Source organism: Hyperolius riggenbachi, chromosome 10 (assembly GCF_040937935.1).
Source record: "Hyperolius riggenbachi isolate aHypRig1 chromosome 10, aHypRig1.pri, whole genome shotgun sequence".
Taxonomy (NCBI): domain Eukaryota; kingdom Metazoa; phylum Chordata; class Amphibia; order Anura; family Hyperoliidae; genus Hyperolius; species Hyperolius riggenbachi.
Window position 1 is genome coordinate 64,870,571 of NC_090655.1, and position 20,568 is coordinate 64,891,138.

At 46.2% G+C, this 20,568-nt stretch overlaps 2 protein-coding genes across 9 annotated transcripts in view; one reads left to right on the plus strand and one right to left on the minus strand.

Annotated features, from left to right (window-relative positions):
- HABP2 (hyaluronan binding protein 2) overlaps positions 1–20,568 on the plus strand; it is a 211,766-nt gene that overhangs the window by 187,376 nt on the left and 3,822 nt on the right. The window lies entirely within an intron of this gene.
- Positions 2,016–20,568, minus strand: part of NRAP (nebulin related anchoring protein) — a 168,724-nt gene continuing 150,171 nt past the window's right edge. For both annotated transcript variants that reach the window (XM_068257887.1, XM_068257886.1), the window contains 3 exons: positions 14,328–14,639; positions 9,321–9,470; positions 2,016–2,775 (listed from right to left, as the gene is read on the minus strand). In XM_068257887.1, the coding sequence (XP_068113988.1) occupies positions 2,674–2,775; positions 9,321–9,470; positions 14,328–14,639 (564 nt within the window). In that variant the 3' untranslated portion in view covers positions 2,016–2,673. The remainder of the gene's footprint in view (positions 2,776–9,320; positions 9,471–14,327; positions 14,640–20,568) is intronic.

A 20,568-nucleotide genomic window follows, 5' to 3' on the forward strand; every position in this document is an offset into this window, starting at 1 on the left:
GTGTATAGCATAAGTATATATGTACAGCAGTAAGCATTTGGCGTGTGTGTGTAAATTGGGTAAATGCACACTGTAGTGTGCTTGGGAAAGTACATATGGTTTGGTTACAGCATGTAGGTTGGTAGGTAGTATAGACCACATGTGAACTGTGTATATGTAGGTGCACAGTGTGTGGATGTGTGTGTCTAGCAGTACATGCACTGTAAACTTAAAGCCAAATACTGTAAAATTTAAAATATGTGCAAACATATACAAATAAGCTGTATATTTTTTCCAGAGTAAAATGAGCCATAAATTACTTTTCTCCTATGTTGCTGTCACTAGTAGTAGAAATGTGACAGAAGTGACAGGTTTTGGACTAGTCCATCTCTTTATAGGGAATTCTCAGGGATGTATTTATTTTCAAAAGCACTTAGTTTTTTTTTTGGCAGTTGGACAGAGCAACTGCCATTCACTGTGTAGGGAGCAGGGAAGCTGGCCAGCATCATTGTTTAAATCCTTTTTAGGAAATATCTTTATAAAGAATAAATGCCTTGCTGAGAATCCCCTATGAAGAGATGGGCTAGTCCAAAACCTGTCGCTTCTGTCAGATTTCTACTACTTACTGTAAGTGAAAGCAACATAGGAGAAAAGTAATTTATGCCTCATTTAACTCTGGGAAAAAAATGAACTTCTTATTTGTATAAGTTTGCACATATTTTAAAATGTTACAGTTTTTGCTGTAGTGCCCGTTTAAGCATACGTTCTACACTTACGTGTAATACATAGCATAATTGTACACACGTGCATTGTACAATTATGCTATGTATATGGCTATGCTTTATGTAAGCATGTGCTGTACACTTACTCATAAGCTGTAGATTTTATCAGCTGCCTGTTAGAGACACACTATGTACAGTATTTGTGTAAAGCACATAGGTGAGTACTTTCCCATGCACTACAGATGCACACACTGCAATTACCCACACAGTCTACACTTACGCTGTATGCATGTATACCTTACCAAAGCATACTAACCTAATTTACTCCCACATGCTGAACACTTACCCAGCCACTTTACATGGAGTGGGTAAGTCTGCAGATCTGTAAACACATGTACAGCATGTGTGTACAGGGTGGTGAGGGTCAGAGCAGGGACAAGGTCCTCCAGCACCCAAGGCTGAGACACCAAAGTGCGCCCCTCCATCCCTCCCACCCCAGCCGTCACACACTGATTGCTATTAGACTAAGAGGGCCACGGGGCCCCCAACCTCTCCAACACCTTAATATCTTGTTATCTGGCAAGCAGTCACTGCTAAGTATCCCCTTTTCTTATTTCTTTCTGCTTCATACACAATTAGGAATGACAACTTAATGAATTGTGCGCCCCCTACTACACTGCGCCCTGAGGCTGGAGCCTCTCCAGCCTATGCCTCGGCCCGGCCCTGGTGAGGGTTTTATGGGTGGCTAAGTGTGCAGTACAACAACCCCCCCCCCCCTCCCCCATGCATCATATACTTATCCTTTCACTGTACACTTAAGGTCTGCACACACACTCAACCAAACCCCCTGATTTTGGTTTGTTGGACAACAATCAGGCATGTGTACAACCCGATTCATCTAGTGGATCAACTACTACTCTTCCCTCTACCGACACACATGTAGAGTTGTGCAGTTAGCGGTATAAATTTTACTTGCTCCAGCGCTGTTTGTCTTTTACATGCTTCATAGCCAAACACTCGCTGGTTCTCGACCACACAATCCATGCAAGTCACGTGATTAGGAGCCAGCGAATGGCTGTAGAGAGTTTGTGGCTGTGTAACATGGAGGAGACCTGCAGCACTGGAAGCAGGTAAATATCCCTCCACACCCCGCGCTACTCTGTCAGGGCAAAGTGTGTGGGGGGGTCGGGGGGGGCATTGGTGGGGAGGAGGCGTTTGGATTCCAAAGAGACCCACAACATTTTGGGTGGGGGCGGGGTTAGTCTTGTGCCCCTACATGTCTCCATCTAATCTGAAGTAAAAACAGGACAGGAATTTCTGCATCAATAACATTTATTCAGTACAAACAAATTCTACAAACCATTTGTATTTCTTGCAGTAAAAAACTGATCCTGCCAGTTGTAATGCGTGGAAGCGACGCCATCTTGGCAGAACATAAGGCTTCTTTCCATCAACCACCTGAGCTTGTTTATGGATAAAGTAATCTTTACAGAGATGGTCAGTGACATGCTAATCATTTCAAGCTGATGCGAATGTTAATATTTATACAGCTTCATTGGACCAATAAAACGCAGTAGCCGATGATTTTGAACTAATCGTAAGATACATATATTTGCATCAAGTCATAATCACCAGCATGTCCCTGGCCATCTCTGACCCCTCCCACAACGTTTAGAGCAGCCCTGGAAGAGTGGATTACACCCACTAGGGGAGGAGGGATCACTACATGCCAAAACAATAACAGTTTAATTTAACATGTATCTTCACTTACATTGCCATTTTAGAAAAAGCCATTTCAATCATCTTTTAGTGCTTTTTCCCCTCTGTCATACAGTCCTTAAGAAATAGCAAAATTAAGTTAAATAGCACCCAGAGTAACCCATTATTAGAAGAGTCAAATCCAAAGTGCAAGAGATTGCAAATAGGGCTAACTGTGTGATCGCCACTGATTTCAAAGCTCAACAAGCTCCGCCTACTTTCTTGTGGGCGTGGCTCTCCGTCGCTTCACCTGCAGGATCTCTGAAGCGTCAGGGTTTACGCCGGGCTGCTGTGGAGACTGGGAGTCTCGTCCATCCTGAGGAAAAATGGGGTTAAGTTAGATTGTGGTGATAGGCCATTATTCTGCATAGCGATTATCCTGCTTAGCCAATATATTTCTGGACTGTATAGAAAACCTCTTTTAGGATCTCAACACAGTTTTAGTCCACATATTGTGCGTTTCAGGTTACAGTAGTCACCAGGCAGTAATAGGAAATATCTACAACAACAGAACTGTGGACAGTGATAGACCTTCATTTATAAATTGTCCAAAAAGGCAAAGAAATGTATAAGAATATTTGCAGTGTACCATGATGAGATTTTTATTGTGTGTATTTATTAGGGATGGTCAATTTGATGAAAATCATGCCCGGTTGATGCAGGTTTATGCATATTTATAATGCAAATTTAGGCAGTTCGAAAATTGACCAAACAAATCCCACCCCAGTAGGCTTCGATTGGCCCATTTTTAAGCTGCGTTGCTTTATTTCATTGACCATCTCTAGTATTTATTTATTGATGTCATCTTCTGCAGTGCTTTACAGAAGTATTTAGTCGAGTCACTGACTGTACCTCAGAGGAAACCTGGGAGATCATTAAACTTTATAAAGCACTGCTTTCACACTGGCGTTTGCAGATTGATTTTTCATGTTTTCTTTCACTGAACAGGAATGCAATTTTTTTGAGCAATTGTGATTCAAGATTCTTTAACAGTGATTTTTGGAGGTATTTGTGGTTCAATATTTGCCATTTCCACAAATTATTGGCGATTGCTGCAGTGAGATCACTGACATATACTGTATGAAAAGCAGTAGTGTAATGTATAGTATATTATACATAACATTAGTACCAGTATTTTTTCAAAATGCTAGTAATCACCAGCAATGCAAAACGCTGAGAAAATTGCTAGAAAAGCTCCCCAGTATGAATGAGCCCCTAAGGGTTGTTTCACACCGAAAGGTGCAAGCAATTTTGGAGTGATTTTATAGTGATTTGGTGTAAAACAGCAGATGATCAGAAAAGCTCTAAAAGCGCTCTTGGTGTGAAACATCATATGGGCTTGTTCACACTATGAGTGTTTGTGTATTTTTTTTAAGCGCTGGTGATTTTAGAAATCGCCCTAAAAGCGGTTGTGCAATGATTCCCTATGAGAGTTTTTACATATGAGCGGTTTGATTACAATCCATCCACGGTACTTATCCGTTAGCCGGGCGCATCCGGCAGGTGGCGCTGTTGTAGCGAATTTCATTCATGCTTAGTTAACGTAGTGCTGTGTGAATGGAAGCGCCGCAGGTGGCGCTAATTACATTGATACGGCACATAACAATAACAGTGTTAATGGGAACTAATATGTATTTCAAGTGGCCGGAACTGTTACTTAATGCAATTAAAATGAAGGCGGCGGCAATGTAACAGATGAAGCCGCCGCCTTCGTCTGTTCTTCGTCTTCTTCTCCCACTTTGCCCTCCTCTGGCTTCTATACAATGCTGGCAGCCTGCGGGGACATGCGTCTCCCCCCAGAGTCGTTCGTCGCAAGAAAACAAACAGGATTCCCTTCCGCGACGAACGACTCTGGGGGGAGACGCATGTCCCCGCAGGCTGCCAGCATTGTATAGAAGCCAGAGGAGGGCAAAGTGGGAGAAGAAGACGAAGAACAGACGAAGGCGGCGGCTTCATCTGTTACATTGCCGCCGCCTTCATTTTAATTGCATTAAGTAACAGTTCCGGCCACTTGAAATACATATTAGTTCCCATTAACACTGTTATTGTTATGTGCCGTATCAATGTAATTAGCGCCACCTGCGGCGCTTCCATTCACACAGCACTACGTTAACTAAGCATGAATGAAATTCGCTACAACAGCGCCACCTGCCGGATGCGCCCGGCTAACGGATAAGTACCCAATCCACTTCCAAAAGCACTGCCTGTACCATTTTGAGCACTTTGCCTTAATGGTAGGTATAGGGAAATCGTTAAGTGCTTGAAAAAGCGCTTTGTATTTATTAAAAGTGCCCGGGAAATCACTATACATTGTATTTATTCTTTTCCGGGGGAAAAAAAAAAGTTCACTTCCTGATGGACTTCAGGAAGTGAAAATCTCTATCGTTTAGAAAAGCGCTTACACAAAACTGCTCAGAAAACGCCGGGAATTGCTTGAAAAATATAGCACAAAACTGCTCAGTGCTTGCGGGCTCGAGGGCTCGAACCCACTAGCAGCTGTTTTTAAGCGCTAGTGATTTGAAAAAGCTCTTGCTAATGCAATGCTATGGGGGATTTTTATAAAATCACCCCCACACATTACTAAGCAATTGGGATTTGAAAAACTCTTGGTAATGTACTGCTAGCAGTGTAAACCAGTCCTTTAGGCCTGGGAACCCGAGGGTGATTGCGCTGCGCTTGCTGATCGGCGAAGCGGTAGTGCAGTATCACCCTATGGGGGTTTTCCCACAGCAGCATTAGCAATTTAAGAAAATGTAAATGTTGCTGCATGTAGCATTTTATCAATGTGATTAAAGGAAATGTGCAAGATTACAAAACAAAAGAAATTGCTTTGAAAATTGCCAAAAGCAATTGACAAGCACTTAACGATTGCGGTGTGAACTAAGCCAAACATATTATGCTGGGCTGAACAATAGGGGGAGACAATACAATACAACACAACACAACAACAGAACACAAGGACATTACAGGGTTAAGCAATGGTACAATGTTCCCCAACTCTGTCCTCAAGGCCCGCCAACAGTGCATGTTTTGTAGAAATCCACAGAGGTAGATAATTGGCTCTGCTGAGACACTAATTACCTCACCTGTGTATGTCTGTGGGTTTCTGCAAAATATGTACTGTTGGTGGGCCTTGAGGACAGCAGGGGTGGGGAACTCTGGTCTAGGACACTATCTGCATGGACTTTTCCTCAAATGAGCTCACAAGCAGTGATGCCATTTTCATACACAGTTAAAAGGGACCCTGAGCTTAGGCTAAAACTGAAATTTGGACTTACCTGGGGCCTCCTCCAGCCTCCCCGTAGCCCACGAAGTCCTTAGGCGTCCTCCTGGCTCCTCTCCCAGTCCCGCTGGTGGTTCCGGTAAATCGACAACTTCAGCCATACACGCCCCCTCCGCATCTCTCCCGCTGCGCATGCTAAGCATCATCACACCAGCAGGTGCAGTTCTCCAAGACTGAACTATACCTGCACAGGACTGTCACTCCGGTTGGTCTGATGCCGTGTAGCGTGCGCAGTGGGGGAGTGCATACCTCCCAACTTTTTGAGACATTTTAAAATTAGTAACATATCAATTTAAAGGATGGGAAAAAAAGTCAATCAAACTATTTTTAGTAGAGAAATATGTATATTTACATAGAAAGAGGGACAAATTATTATTATTATTATTAAGTATTTATATAGCGCCGACATATTACGCAGCGCTGTACAGTGTATATATATATCTTGTCACTAACTGTCCCTCAAAGGAGCTCACAATCTAATCCCTACCATTGCTATATGTCTATATTATGTAGTGTAAGTACTGTAGTCTAGGGCCAATTTTTTTAGGGGGAGCCAATTAACTTATCCGTATGTTTTTGGAATGTGGGAGGAAACCGGAGTGCCCGGAGGAAACCCACGCAGACACGGAGAGAACATACAAACTCTTTGCAGATAGTGCCCTGGCTGGGATTCGAACCAGGGACCCAGCGCTGCAAGGCGAGAGAGCTAACCACTACGCCACCGTGCTGCCCTAAAGAAAGAGGGACAGGGCTCCCAAAGAGGGACTGTCGCTCTAAAAGATGGACAGTTGGGAGCTATGGGAGTGCATGGTCAATTTCAGGCTGAAATTGCCAATTAACTGAGCCGCCAGCAGGACCGGGAGAGGAGTCAGGATGACGCCCGGGGGAGGGGGGGTGCACGTCTCCAGGGCTTGAGGAAGCCCCAGGTAAGTCCAAACTTCGGTTTTAGCCTGAGCTGAAGGTGTGGTTTAATTTCTTAGTCCCCATACAAGAATAAACATTCTGATGGTGGATGCTAAAATTGAAGAATTTATGTACTTTTAAAAATATTTATCCATGTGCTAAAGAACTACTGCTTACTGCTCTGTAATATTAATTTAGCCTTGCAAAGCGCTGTAAAAGTACATTTTCATTTTAAAGTGAACTTGAGACAGCGGGAAGTTTTATACATTCCTGGGGCTTCCTCCAGCCCCTCTGCATAGATCATTCCCTCACCGCGGTCTAAAGTCTCCTCGATCCTCCCGTAGCAGCCCTGTTCTCTTCAGCCAGTCGGTGCCGTATGGCCAAGCGCGCTCCCACAGTCTCTCTCCTGCAGCTGGGAGTGTTCTGCACCTGCGAAGTAGTACTGCGCAAACGCTAAACGCTCCTGGCGATGGTAGCATGCATGGCCGTGCATGTGCAGTATGCCCGACTGGCATGTCGAGAACAGGGCTGCTACCGGAGGATCCAGGAGGCTTTAGAAGCCGGCGTGGGAGCGATCTGCGTGGAGGGGGCTGGAGGAAGCCCCAGGTATGTATTGAACGTTTACTTCCCGTCATTTCAGGGTCACTTTAGGCATGATTTCATAAAGTATAGCCCCTAAGACAATATTTCTCAAACCTGTCCTCGTGACTCCCCAACAGTGCATGTTTTGCAGGCAACTTCCCCTATACAGCGGTGTGGTAATTAGTGTCTCAGCTACATGGGATCCACTTACCTGAGACACTAATTACCCCACCTGTGCATAAGTGAAACAAAAGTTTGCTTTCTTAAAAAAGAAAAAATTTGCGATAATTCAGGTTGGAGTGAGCTTGAGACGTCTCCCAGAGCAACACTGCTGAATATATGCAAATTAACCATTGTACTCTTAGAAACTAACCCCCCCCCGAACCGCTGGAATGCAATGATGTGTCAGCTGGTTAATTTGGACAGAGCCATAATAATACAACATGCATACAGACTGTTTCGGATTGTTTGATCCTCATCAGTGCATGGCATGGATTAATTTGGCTCTATGGAGTAGGGCTTGTAACACCGAGAGGTACAGACTAACCAACAAGCTCATGGTGACCCAGAACTCATTGGAGTGTGTAAGGGACTACAATGGTCCTAAAAGCACCCTTACTAAAATGCTAAGAAAAACATTAGTTTGCTTGTCAAACCTGTTCTTGTGACTCCCCAACGGCGCATGGTTTGCAGGCAGACACTGACCTAATCAATTCACTTTCTTAATTTTCTCCTCGTTTTTTTTTTGTTTTTTAATCTTCTGTTGAAAAAAGTAGGTAAAAAAGGATTGTCAATATTATTAAATTGGAGACTGCTGAAAAGTTATTTTATAGTATTATCTTGCTTGTTGTTGGCTTAAAGAGACTCTGAAGCGAGAATAAATCTCGCTTCAGAGCTCATATTTAGCAGGGGCACTTGTGCCCCTGCTAAACCGCCGCATACGCGCCGCTGAATGGGGGTCCCTTCACCCCCAAACCCCCCACTGCGACACTTGCTCGCAGGTTTGGTCGCTCCTGGAGGCAGGGCTAACGGCTGCAGCCCTGCCTCCATTCGCGTCTATCATACGCGCATCGCCGCCTCTGCCCCGCCCCTCTCAGTGAAGGAAGACAGAGGGGCGGGGGAGAGGCGGAGATATGCGCTGACAGACGCGCGTGGGGCAGGGCTGCGGCGGTTAGCCCTGCCCCAATGCGGAAGCGCTCCCCCGCATTACGGAGGGAATTTGGGGGGACAGGGACCGCCGTTAAGCCACGGGATGTGCCCCTGCTATATATAAGGTCTGAAGCGAGATCTATTCTCGCTTCAGACTCTCTTTAAAGGTCATTTTATTGAGAAGATGAGAAAATATCACTTAGGGCCTTCTTCAATAAGTGTTTTCTCGTACATTTTCTCCTAGGTCTCCTTAACTCCTTCAATACCAGTGTCGTTCTTTTCCTAATTTTTCACTGTGACCACCGTGCTTGGCGCACAGTGATCACAAGGTCAGGAGCCAATGAAACTGGCGCCTGACCATTGTACAGAGCTCAGTTGTCATTTGGCCAATTGAACGAGCGTGCTGCAGTGGTGCTAAGAGTGACAAGATCGCACTGTGACGAGTTACTGAAATCTAGGTCCTGTTATCCCAGCCAGGGTGTAAGTAGAGTCACCTATGTCCGAAAGAGGATAAAGATAAGAGAATCTGTAACCGGTTTATCAGAAAAATATTAAAACTCAGGTAAATTCTTTTCACCAATATGTATGTATTGAATCCTAATTCTAGCCAAACAGTTATGAGTAATGAAGTTTCTTAGTTACGGCTTTCTGTGCTTTCCCTGAGAAGACCTTCCCAGCACCTATTCAGTAGGAGACCTTAGGCAAGTCTCCCTAACACTGCTACTGCCTATAGAGCGCGTCCTTGTGGCTGCAGCTCTGGCGTTTTCAGTCCGCCAGGAGAAAAGCGCAATATAAATGTTATTTGTCTTGTCTTCTTGTCCTCATGACCTCCATCACTTTCATGTAACCAATAGTGGAAGTGAGGGTCACCTTAGAGCTTGAAAAGCTTGGGAATGATTAACACTTTCAGGTGTAAAAAGGAAACCACAGATTGTGGTACGTACCACTGAGCCATCAGCTTCTGCAGCAAAGTGTTCCTCCGCTCCTTGTGCGTTTGCCAGTTCTGCTGCACGGCGGGCCAGTTCTACTTTATAATAACCAGGAGGGGTCCAGCCCACCCCTTTCATCCAGTTCAGATCCGATTTATATTTCACCTGTGGAGAGAATGGAGCCATTAATAAAGGGAGTCTGTAGATAAAAAAAAAAAAAACATGGTATAAAGACAGTCTGTGGGGCTATTTGTTAATGGGCTTTGAAACGGAAACATTTGTACTTTATAGGAAATCAGAAGCTAATAACTTTAAGGAATAAAGGATCACATTTTCCTTCAGTTCCTGTGGTTAGACTGGTGGGGATAGGTTATGTATAGAGTCTGATTAAAAAATAAATACAAAAAAAAAAAAACAAGCCAGGCCTGTGGAGGCTCCACTGTACAGGTCTTAAAAGGACAACTATAGTGAGAAGTATATGGAGGCTGTCTTATTTATTTTCTTTTAAACAATAACAGTTGCCTGGCAGCCCTGCCGAACTATTTGGCCGCAGTAGTGTCTGAATAACACCAGAAACAAGTGTGTAGCTAATCCTGTCAGATCTGACAATGTTAGAAACGCCTGATGTGCTGCATGCTTGTTGTTTATGTTAGGTTTAAAACTACTTTAAGTTTTAACTGTTTTATTGTTTTTGCTCAATGACATATTCATTGAAGTATGCCAGAGCTAAAATCTATTAACTATTAACCATTTTTTATCTCTTTCCTAGCAGAAAATGGCTTCTAAGAGTAGGAAAGTGTTTTAGAGTTGGAATTTCTTATCAGTGAGGGTCACACTATAGTCACTTCCTGTCTGAGTCAGGGCGGAGTCAGCCACTTACATACCTGCTATTTAACTAGTGATTTGTGTGCTAGGCACTGTCTATCTCATCCTGTCACATGTCACTTCTGGTATCCTTTTAGCTTTGGCTGATTAGTGCATTAGGATAAACCAGACCAGGGGCGGACTGACCATTAGGGCACTCGGGCACGGACCGAGGGCCCGTGGTCAGGGGGGGCCCGCCACCCGCAAGAGAACCCTGAGCAGGAGGGGAGACAGCCAGTGAACGAGGGCGATGGGCATAGCAGCGGAGAAGGGGGGAAGTTTCCCCCCCCCTTCTCTCACCTTGGGGCCCCCCTTCCTGGCTCTCCCCTCCGTAATCTGCAAAGTGCAAACAGCTGGAAGCGGCTGACAGCGGGCGGAAACTTACCGCTGTTCAGCCATTGGAGGGATCGCTGATCTGTGTGCAGCTAGTGTGGGCTTGAGAAGCCCAGACTAGCGGCACACAGGTCAGCGCTCCCTCCGGTGGCTGAACAGCGGTAAGTCTCCGCCCGCTGTCAGCCGCTTCCAGCTGTTTGCACTTTGCAGCTTACGGAGGGGAGAGCCAGGAAGCCCCAAGGTGAGAGAAGGGGGGGGAAACTTACTTCCCCCCTTCTCCGCTGCTATGCCCATCGCCCTCCTTCATTGGCTGTCTCCCCTCCTGAAGACACTACAAGCCTGGCTGCATATACTGGGGGCACATGTAGACCTGGCTATACTGGGGACACCTATACACCTGGCTGCATATACTGGGGGCACCTATACACCTGGCTGCATATACTGGGGGCACTTACAGACCTGGCTATACTGGGGGCACCTATACACCTATCTGCATATACTGGGGCTGGGGCACCTCTACACCTGGCTGCATATACTGGGGGCACCTCTACACCTGGCTGCATATACTGGGGAGACCTATACACCTGGCTGCATATACTGGGGGCACCTATACACCTGGTTGCATATACTGGGGAGACCTATACACCTGGCTGCATATACTGGGGGCACCTATACACCTGACTACATATACTGGGAGCTCTTATAGACCTAGCTGCATATACTGGGGGCACCTATACACCTGGCTGCATATACTGGGGAGACCTATACACCTGGCTGCATATACTGGGGGCACCTATACACCTGGCTGCATATACTGGGGGCACCTATACACCTGGCTGCATATACTGGGGGCACCTATACACCTGGCTGCATATACTGGGGGCACCTATACACCTGGCTGCATATACTGGGGGCACCTATACACCTGGCTGCATATACTGGGGAGACCTATACACCTGGCTGCATATACTGGGGAGACCTATACACCTGGCTGCATATACTGGGGGCACCTATACACCTGGCTGCATATACTGGGGGCACCTATACACCTGGCTACATATACTGGGGGCTCCTATAGACCTAGCTACATATACTGGGGGCACCTATAGACCTGGCTGTATATACTGGGGGCACCTATAGACCTGGCTGTCTATACAGGAGACACCTATAGACCTGGCTGTCTGTACTGGGGACACCTATAGGCCTGGCTACCTATTCTGGAGACACCTGTAGACCTGGCTACCTATACTGGGGAAACCTATAGACCTGGCTATCTTAACTGGGGACATCTATAGACCTGGTTATCTATTCTGGGGACATCTGCAGATTAGGCTACTTATACTGGGGACACCTATAGACCTGGATACCTGCACTGGGAAAACCTATAGACCTGGATACTTCCACTGGGGATACCTTTTGACCTGGTTACCTATACTGGGGGCAGCTATTTTGGGGGAAATGCTGCCAGATTAACTATTTTTGGAAACTGCTGCTGCCAGATTAAGTGTACTTTGAGAAACAGCTGCCAGATTATGTGTATTTTTGGGGAACCGCTGCCAGATTGTGTATAATGGGGGAACTGCTGCTTCCAGATTCTGTGTATTTTGGGGGAACCACTGCTGCTACATGTATTTTTGGTGATCCGCTGCCAAATTATGTGTATTTGGGGGAACCGCTGCTGCCAGATAACGTCTATTTTGGGGGAACGACTGCCATATTATCTGTATTTTGGAGGAACCTCTGCCAAATTGCATGGATTTTTGGTGAAATGATGTCAGATTACATGTATTTTGGGGGGAAACACTATGGCAGAGTTCAAACTTCCCCGGCAGACCTTTTACACCACTGCTAAGGTCGTGTATATTTTGCCCCACCCATGACCACGCCCATATTCTGTTGCGTGACCACACCCATTTTTCTACGCGCGCCGCAAGGGTTTTTGTCAGTGTACAATATCACAATATAACATATTTACTGTTGTCAATAAATTATTATATCTTAGTCTGTAAAAATATAACGTGAAAGGTGGGAAACACTGGTATGGGGGCCCCATATTCTCCTATTGCCCGGGGGCCCCATGAGTTGTCAGTCCGCCCCTGAACCAGACTGAACAGAATACAGTCTTTTTGCACAAGCCTTACAGTATATCAGTAAGAGAGGTGTGTAGTGTAGCTACCATAGAAGTAAAACATTTACAGGTGAAATGTGAAAAATTTGTATTGTGCAAAAGTTCATGTATTTCAGTAATTCAACTTAAAGCGGTTTAACACCCAGCATTACAACTTTGCTTTAAAAGATTGCTTACAGCTTAGAAATTATGCCAGATTTTTTTTAAGCAGAAATTCACTGAATGGGTTAAACATGACATTTTAGTGTTGGATTTAACTAGGAATCCGCATCAGTTCTTATCTTTAGTTACAAATGTATCTTTGTTTGGAATGCAATTAGACCTCTGAAAAGCCTGCCGGGGAAGCCCTCTTTGTTTGTTTATTACATTGTAGATACATTTGTAACTAAACCTCAGCACGGAGGAGGATTTCTAGCTAAATGCAGCACTAAAATGTCATGTTTATACCATTCAGTGAATTTCTGCTAAAAAACAAATCTGGCATAATCGTTTCTAAGCTGTAAGCAAACTTTTAAAGCAAAGTTGAAATGCTGGGTGTTAGACCACTTTAAGGGCTTGTTTCCACTACATGCAGATTGGATGCAGAAAAACTAACTCCAATGAATGCCTATGGGCCTGTTTCCACTAAACGTGATTTTTCTGATGAAGATTTTCCCATAGGCATTCATTGGAGTCAGTTTTTCTGCATCCAATCTGCGTGTAGTGGAAACAGGCCCTAAATGGTTTCTATATGAAACAGGAACCCTTTGCAGTTGGTTTTGAGCCTAGACTATTGAACCTTACCACAGTATTCTAAGTCTCAGATTTCGATTTTGGGGTGTTCATAAGCTGTAAGCCATAATCAACAAAAGTATAACAAAGGCTTGAAATATCTCGCTTTGCAGGTAATGAGTCTATTTTATATATTAGTTTCACAATTTAAGCTGAATTACAGAAATAAATGGACTTTTGCACAAAATTCTTATTTTTTGAGTTTTACTTGTATGCCACCTTTACTGTAGCAGCTTTCATCAAAGTAACGAAACAAAGTAACCTGCTTCCCTCCTAAAACTTTTCCACCCCAGCCTGTGGCCTATTTTACCCTTCCACCAGTCTAGCACTCGCTGGTCCCTGAGCTGAACACAGAACACGCGACTGTAAGGAAGTTATTAGAGGCACCTACACTCTATCCCCTATGCCATTTTGTATTGACCTGAGGAAGCGGGCCATGGCCCATGAAATGCATTGTCAAATTGCTTTTGGAATCTTTTTTTTTTCCAGTTGAGCTGATGTCTACTATATTTTCTGGAGACTGAAGCAATTACCTCATTATTATATATTTTTTTAATTTTTATTTTAAAATACTAAAATAGAACACACATTGGGCGCCTTCCTCCTACCCACTACCAATCAGACCTCCTTTTGAGGTAATAGCTGTGCAGTTTTTCTGGAAAGTCTATCGTACTACAGGAGAGCGACCATCCAGTATCCAGCAGGACCTGGAGTACTGAGCAGGTCCTGTGAATTCCCCCCAGTCCTATAGGGTGGCTGTAGGAACTGCAAACCACCTTTGTGAATATATCTATCTATAAGTTTATCCTCCCTATACCGGACGATACTGCACCATTGGGCTCCCGGTCTCTCCCTACTTCTCACCTAGGTATTCTTGGCTCCTACAAGAATTACCAAAGAAAAATACCCTATATCATGGTACATACATCACTCTGCAGACTGTGCGCCTTCCTGGCATGTTTCAGGGTGAGTTGCTCTGGGTCACAGGTGTACTGGTGCAGAGGCTGGCGATAGTTGACGTTGCTGGCCTGCTCTTGGCTTTTCTTGGCCTGGATGAAGCCCGGCTGGTTCAGGTGAGTATGGACCTGTGCCCTGGTCTCCTGTGATTCTCTCTTGTAGGCACGCTCACTCTGCAGCTTGCTGACCCTCATTACGTGTTGTGTGTTGGGGTCATCCCTGACGCTGCGGTATCCAATCTGATGTCCTCTGTCCTTAACGAAGGCTTCTTTGTATCGGAACTGCATGAAAACACCAGTGTGAGAATAGTTGGTATTAGAATTCACATGCCTTGTTCCCATATAATGCATTACAAAACTGATCTCCTACAAAATACTATCTATCATTTTATTAAAACAGACAGCATCGCAGATAGTGGGTACGGGAATGTGTTGGAGGCAGAGGATCAGCGGGAAATATGGGCGCCCTGCTAGTGGCTGAAGTTTCAGCACTATTATACATAGCAAAGAAATGAACAGCGCTACTTAAAAACAGATAAGTGCCTACCTGCAAGAGAGTGCAAGCCCCACTTGTGGGATAAAATACACACCGAGCATACACATGACCTGTCTACCACTGGAGGATGTTGGTTTCCTGTAACAGCTTGCATGCAACTTGTTAAGTACTCGTCCCTCCCACTGCGGAGAAGTCATCCCCCCTATGGGAGGGGACCTAACACTAACTAAATCCTAACCTATACATGTGCATAGCCTGGGTGCGCTACGAAGTAAAATCGAAAATTGCGCAAAAGGTGGATCAGCGCATCACCAGGCCGCCTCCAAATGGCTTCCAATCAGAGGTGCGCTGAGCCCCCCCAGAAACTGCAAACGCACCTTGAAGCTCTGCATATACACCAAAAGCAAGGCTGCTAAGTGGGAGCAGCTGACCAAAAATGAATTAAATTAGTACATAGCAAAGAGGTGCGTTTGCAGTCTCTGAGGGGGCTCAGCGCATCTCTGATCGGAGGCCATTTGGAGGCAGCCTGGTGATGCGCTGATCCACCTTTTGCGCAATTTTCGATTTTACTTGGTAGCACACCCAGGCTATGCATATGCATAGGTTAGGATTTAGATAGTGTTAGGTCCCCTCCCATAGAGGGATGACTTCTCCGCAGTGGTCGGGACGAGTACTTAACAAGTTGCATGCAAACTGTTACAGTAAACCAACATCCTCCAGTGGTAGACAGGTCATGTGTATGCTAGGTGTGTATTTTATCCCACAAGTGGGGCTTGCACTCTCTTGCAGGTAGGCACTTATCTGTTTTTAAGTAGCACTGTTCATTTCTTTGCTATGTACTAATTTAATTTTTGGTCAGCTGCTCCCACTTAGAAGCTCTGCATATACACCAAAAGCAAGGCTGCTGTTTGGGTTCAAGGTGTGTTTGCAGTTTCTGGGGGGGCTCAGCGCACCTCTGATTGTAGGCCATTCAGAGGCGGCCTGGTGATGCGCTGATCCACCTTTTGCGCAATTTTCAGCACTATCATAGGCGCCTATTGAATTATCAGTAATGAGGGGAAAAATTTGGGCACCTGATACATAGAAGGCATTAGGTCCAGTGCCCAAATTACCCCCCATGCCGCCATTTCAATGAGTTAGGCGTTTAGCTATAGTAAAATATCCGTATTTAATAACACTATTTTCCGATCCTTTACACAAATAAATACAACCCTATAACCTTCTTAGTACACAGTCACTTTAAGGTGAGAGAATTATGGAGGCTGACATTGTTTTCCTTATGAAAATGCCATCTCCCTGGCTGTAATGCTGATCCAGGTGTTTGAGAACAGCTGAGACTAGCTGTAATCTGCTGTACACTCCTATATATCCTTATGACAGGGGAGTTAATTATTCTAGCCAGAGGATTAATTAAAAATACATGTAAACATATACAATTAAGAAGTACGTTTCTTCCAGAGTAAAATGAGCCATAAATTACTTTTCTCCTATGTTGCTGTCAATTACAATAGATAGTAGAAATCTGACAGAACCGACAAGTTTTGGACCAGCCCATCTCCTCATGGGGGATTCTCAGGGTTTTGTTTAATTTCAAAATGCACGCCAGTGAATGGCAGTTGCTCCGTCCAACTGCCAAAAAAAAAAAAAGTGTATGGTGAGCTGGGAGGCTGGTCAGCCTCTTTGTATAAATCTTTTTCAGGGAGTGTCTTTATAAAGAATAAAGGCCATGCTGAGAATCCCCCATGAAGAGATGGACTAACCCAAAACCTGTTGGTAATGTCAGATGTCTACTACTTACTGTAAGTGACAGCAACATAGGAGAGAAGTATTCTATGACTCATTTTACTCAGGAAGAAACATACTTCTTATGTGTATGTGTTTTAAATTTTAAGATTTTTGCGACAGTTCCTATTTAAGACATTTCCCTGCCACACCTCTAATCACACCCAGTCACACTACACTTAAAGGAGTCATCAGGGCACAGAGAGTAAAAGGAGTGGTACTTACCGGGGAGCTTCCTCCAGCCCCAAGCTCCCAGGACCTCCCTCACCGCAGCTCTGCCCGCAGCCGTTCGCCGGAGCTCCGACCCGGTCCCCGGCGATGACGTCAGAGCGACCTGGAGGTCGCTCTGTACCGCGCCTGCGCAGTCCGCTCTGGCCCACGTGGCAGTGATTGACAGCGCCGATCGCGCAGGCCAGAGTCGGAGCTCCGGCGAACGGCTGCAGGCAGAGCTGCGGCGAGGGAGGTCCTGGGAGCTTGGGGCTGGAGGAAGCCCGCCGGTAAGTACCACTCCTTTTACTCTCTGTGCCCTGATGACTCCTTTAAGAATACCACAAATAATTAATTAGCAAAAGTAGTATTTTAATCATTCAAACCACACAGGTCCTTTCTAGTGTTGGGCGAACATCTAGATGTTCGGGTTCGGGCCGAACAGGCCGAACATGGCCGCGATGTTCGGGTGTTCGACCCGAACTCCGAACATAATGGAAGTCAATGGGGACCCGAACTTTTGTGGTTTGTAAAGCCTCCTTACATGCTACATACCCCAAATTTGCAGGGTATGTGCACCTTGGGAGTGGGTACAAGAGGAAAAAAAAATTAGCAAAAAGAGCTTATAGTTTTTGAGAAAATCGATTTTAAAGTTTCAAAGGGAAAACTGTCTTTTAAATGCGGGAAATGTCTGTTTTCTTTGCACAGGTCACATGTTTTTTGTCGGCATGCAGTCATAAATGTAATACATATAAGAGGTTCCAGGAAAAGGGACCGGTAACGCTAACCCAGCAGCAGCACACGTGATGGAACAGGAGGAGGGTGGCGCAGGAGGAGAAGAAGGCCACGCTTTGTGAGACACAACAACCCCGGCCTTGCATGAGGGCAAGAAGCGTGCGGATAGCAGGCTTTGTACCGCCATGCAGTCATAAATGTAATAAAGATAAGTGGTTCAATAAACAGGGACCACGCGGCAACGCTAACCCAGCAGCAGCAGACGTGATGGAACAGGAGCAGGCGCAGGAGGAGAAGGCCACGCTTTGTGAGACACAACAACCCAGGCCTTGCATGAGGGCAAGAAGCGTGCGGATAGCAGGCTTTGTACCGCCATGCAGTCATAAATGTAATAAAGATAAGTGGTTCAATAAACAGGGACCACGCGGCAACGCTAACCCAGCAGCAGCAGACGTGATGGAACAGGAGCAGGCGCAGGAGGAGAAGGCCACGCTTTGTGAGACACAACAACCCAGGCCTTGCATGAGGGCAAGAAGCGTGCGGATAGCAGGCTTTGTACGGCCATGCAGTCATAAATGTAATAAAGATAAGTGGTTCAATAAACAGGGACCACGCGGCAACGCTAACCCAGCAGCAGCAGACGTGATGGAACAGGAGGAGGCGCAGGAGGAGAAGGCCACGCTTTGTGAGACACAACAACCCAGGCCTTGCATGAGGGCAAGAAGCGTGCGGATAGCATGCTTTGTACCGCCATGCAGTCATAAATGTAATAAAGATAAGTGGTTCAATAAACAGGGACCACGCGGCAACGCTAACCCAGCAGCAGCAGACGTGATGGAACAGGAGCAGGCGCAGGAGGAGAAGGCCACGCTTTGTGAGACACAACAACCCAGGCCTTGCATGTGGACAAAAAGCGTGCGGATATAGCAGCAATGCTTTTTGCCGCCATGCAGTCATAAATGTAATACAGATGAGAGGTTCAATAAACAGGGCCCGGAAACGCAACACCATCCCAGATGTTCATTGGTCATGTTACTTGGTTGGGGTCCTGGAGTGTTGCGTAGTCATTTCCAATCCAGGATTGATTCATTTTAATTTGAGTCAGACGGTCTGCATTGTCTGTAGAGAGGCGGATACGCCGATCTGTGACGATGCCTCCGGCAGCACTGAAACAGCGTTCCGACATAACGCTGGCTGCCGGGCAAGCCAGCACCTCTATTGCGTACATTGCCAGTTCGTGCCAGGTGTCTAGCTTCGATACCCAATAGTTGAAGGGTGCAGATGGATGGTTCGACACAGCTACGCCATCTGACATGTAGTCCTTGACCATCTTCTCCAGGCGATCGGTGTTGGAGGTGGATCTGCACGCTTGCTGTTCAGTGGGCTGCGGCTGCATGGGTGTCAGAAAATTTTCCCACTCCAAGGACACTGCCGATACCATTCCCTTTTGGGTACTAGCTGCGGCTTGCGTTGTTTGCTGCCCTCCTGGTCGTCCTGGGTTTGCGGAAGTCAGTCTGTCTGCGTACAACTGGCTAGAGGAGGGGGAGGATGTCAATCTCCTCTCTAAAGTCTCCACAAGGGCCTGCTGGTATTCTTCCATTTTGACCTGTCTGACTCTTTCTTCAAGCAGTTTTGGAACATTGTGTTTGTACCGTGGATCCAGAAGGGTATAAACCCAGTAATTGGTGTTGTCCAGAATGCGCACAATGCGTGGGTCACGTTCAATGCAGTCTAGCATGAATTGAGCCATGTGTGCCAGAGTCCTACCAGAATCCTCATCATCCTCTTGTGAGCGTTGTGATAGTTGTTGTGATGCATCATAGTCGTCACCTTCCTCCTGGTCTGCTTCTGCTGACCATTCGCGTTGAATTGTGGAAGTCCAACGTGCACCGCTCTGGCCCTCGTCAGTGGTGGCATGAAATTCCTGCTCCAACTCCAGCTGTTCCTCCTCCTCTTCTTCGTCATAGCTGCTGGGGCCAGCGTTCCCTGAGGCGGATGGCCTGATGTTGGTACCATCACGCTGATCGTTTTCTCCTTCAGATTCCCCCAGTTGCATCATGACAGCTGTTTCCTTGATTTTTAACATCGACCTCTTCAGTAAACACAGCAGTGGTATGGTAATGCTGACTGAAGAGTTGTCACTGCTCACAAGCAACGTGGATTGCTCAAAATTTTGGAGGACTTGGCAGAGGTCCAACATGTTGGCCCAATCGGATCCACAGAAGCTTGGCAGCTGGCCGGATGCGCCTCGGTACTGCGCCGTCATGTACTGGACCACTGCACTCTTCTGCTCGCAAAAGCGGGCTAGCATGTGCAGCGTAGAATTCCAGCGCGTAGGGACATCACACAGCAAGCGATGGTGGGGGAGATTGAAGCGCTCCTGCATCTTGGCGAGTGCCCCCGAAGCAGTACTGGAATTTCTACAATGTTTGGACACTCGACGCACCTTCAACAGCAGATCGGGCACGCCTGGGTATGTCCTCAGGAACCGCTGAACTACTAGGTTCATCACGTGCGCCAGGCAAGGGATGTGTGTCAGCTTAGCCAACCTTAAAGCGCGAATGAGATTACTCCCATTATCACACACAACCATGCCCGGTTTCAGGTCCAGCGGTGCCAGCCACAAATCCGTCTGTTCCTTTATTCCCCTCCAAATTTCCTCCCCTGTGTGCTGCTTATCCCCAAGGCAGATTAGCTTCAGCAACGCTTGCTGACGCATGCCAACAGCTGTGCTGCACTGCTTCCACGATCCTACTGCTGCTGGGTTAGCGTTTCCGGATGAGGTACAGCTTTGAGATGCGTTGGAGGAGAAGGAGTCAGAGAGGTAGGTGCTGCTGTTATCCAGTGGGAGGGACGGCGGTGCAGCTGTTTGTGGCGTGGGCAACACCCGTGCCGTAGCAGGTGAGGAATCGCTGCCAGGCTCCACAAGGTTCACCCAGTGCGCGGTAAGGGAGATGTATCGACCCTGGCCGAACGCACTCGTCCAGGTGT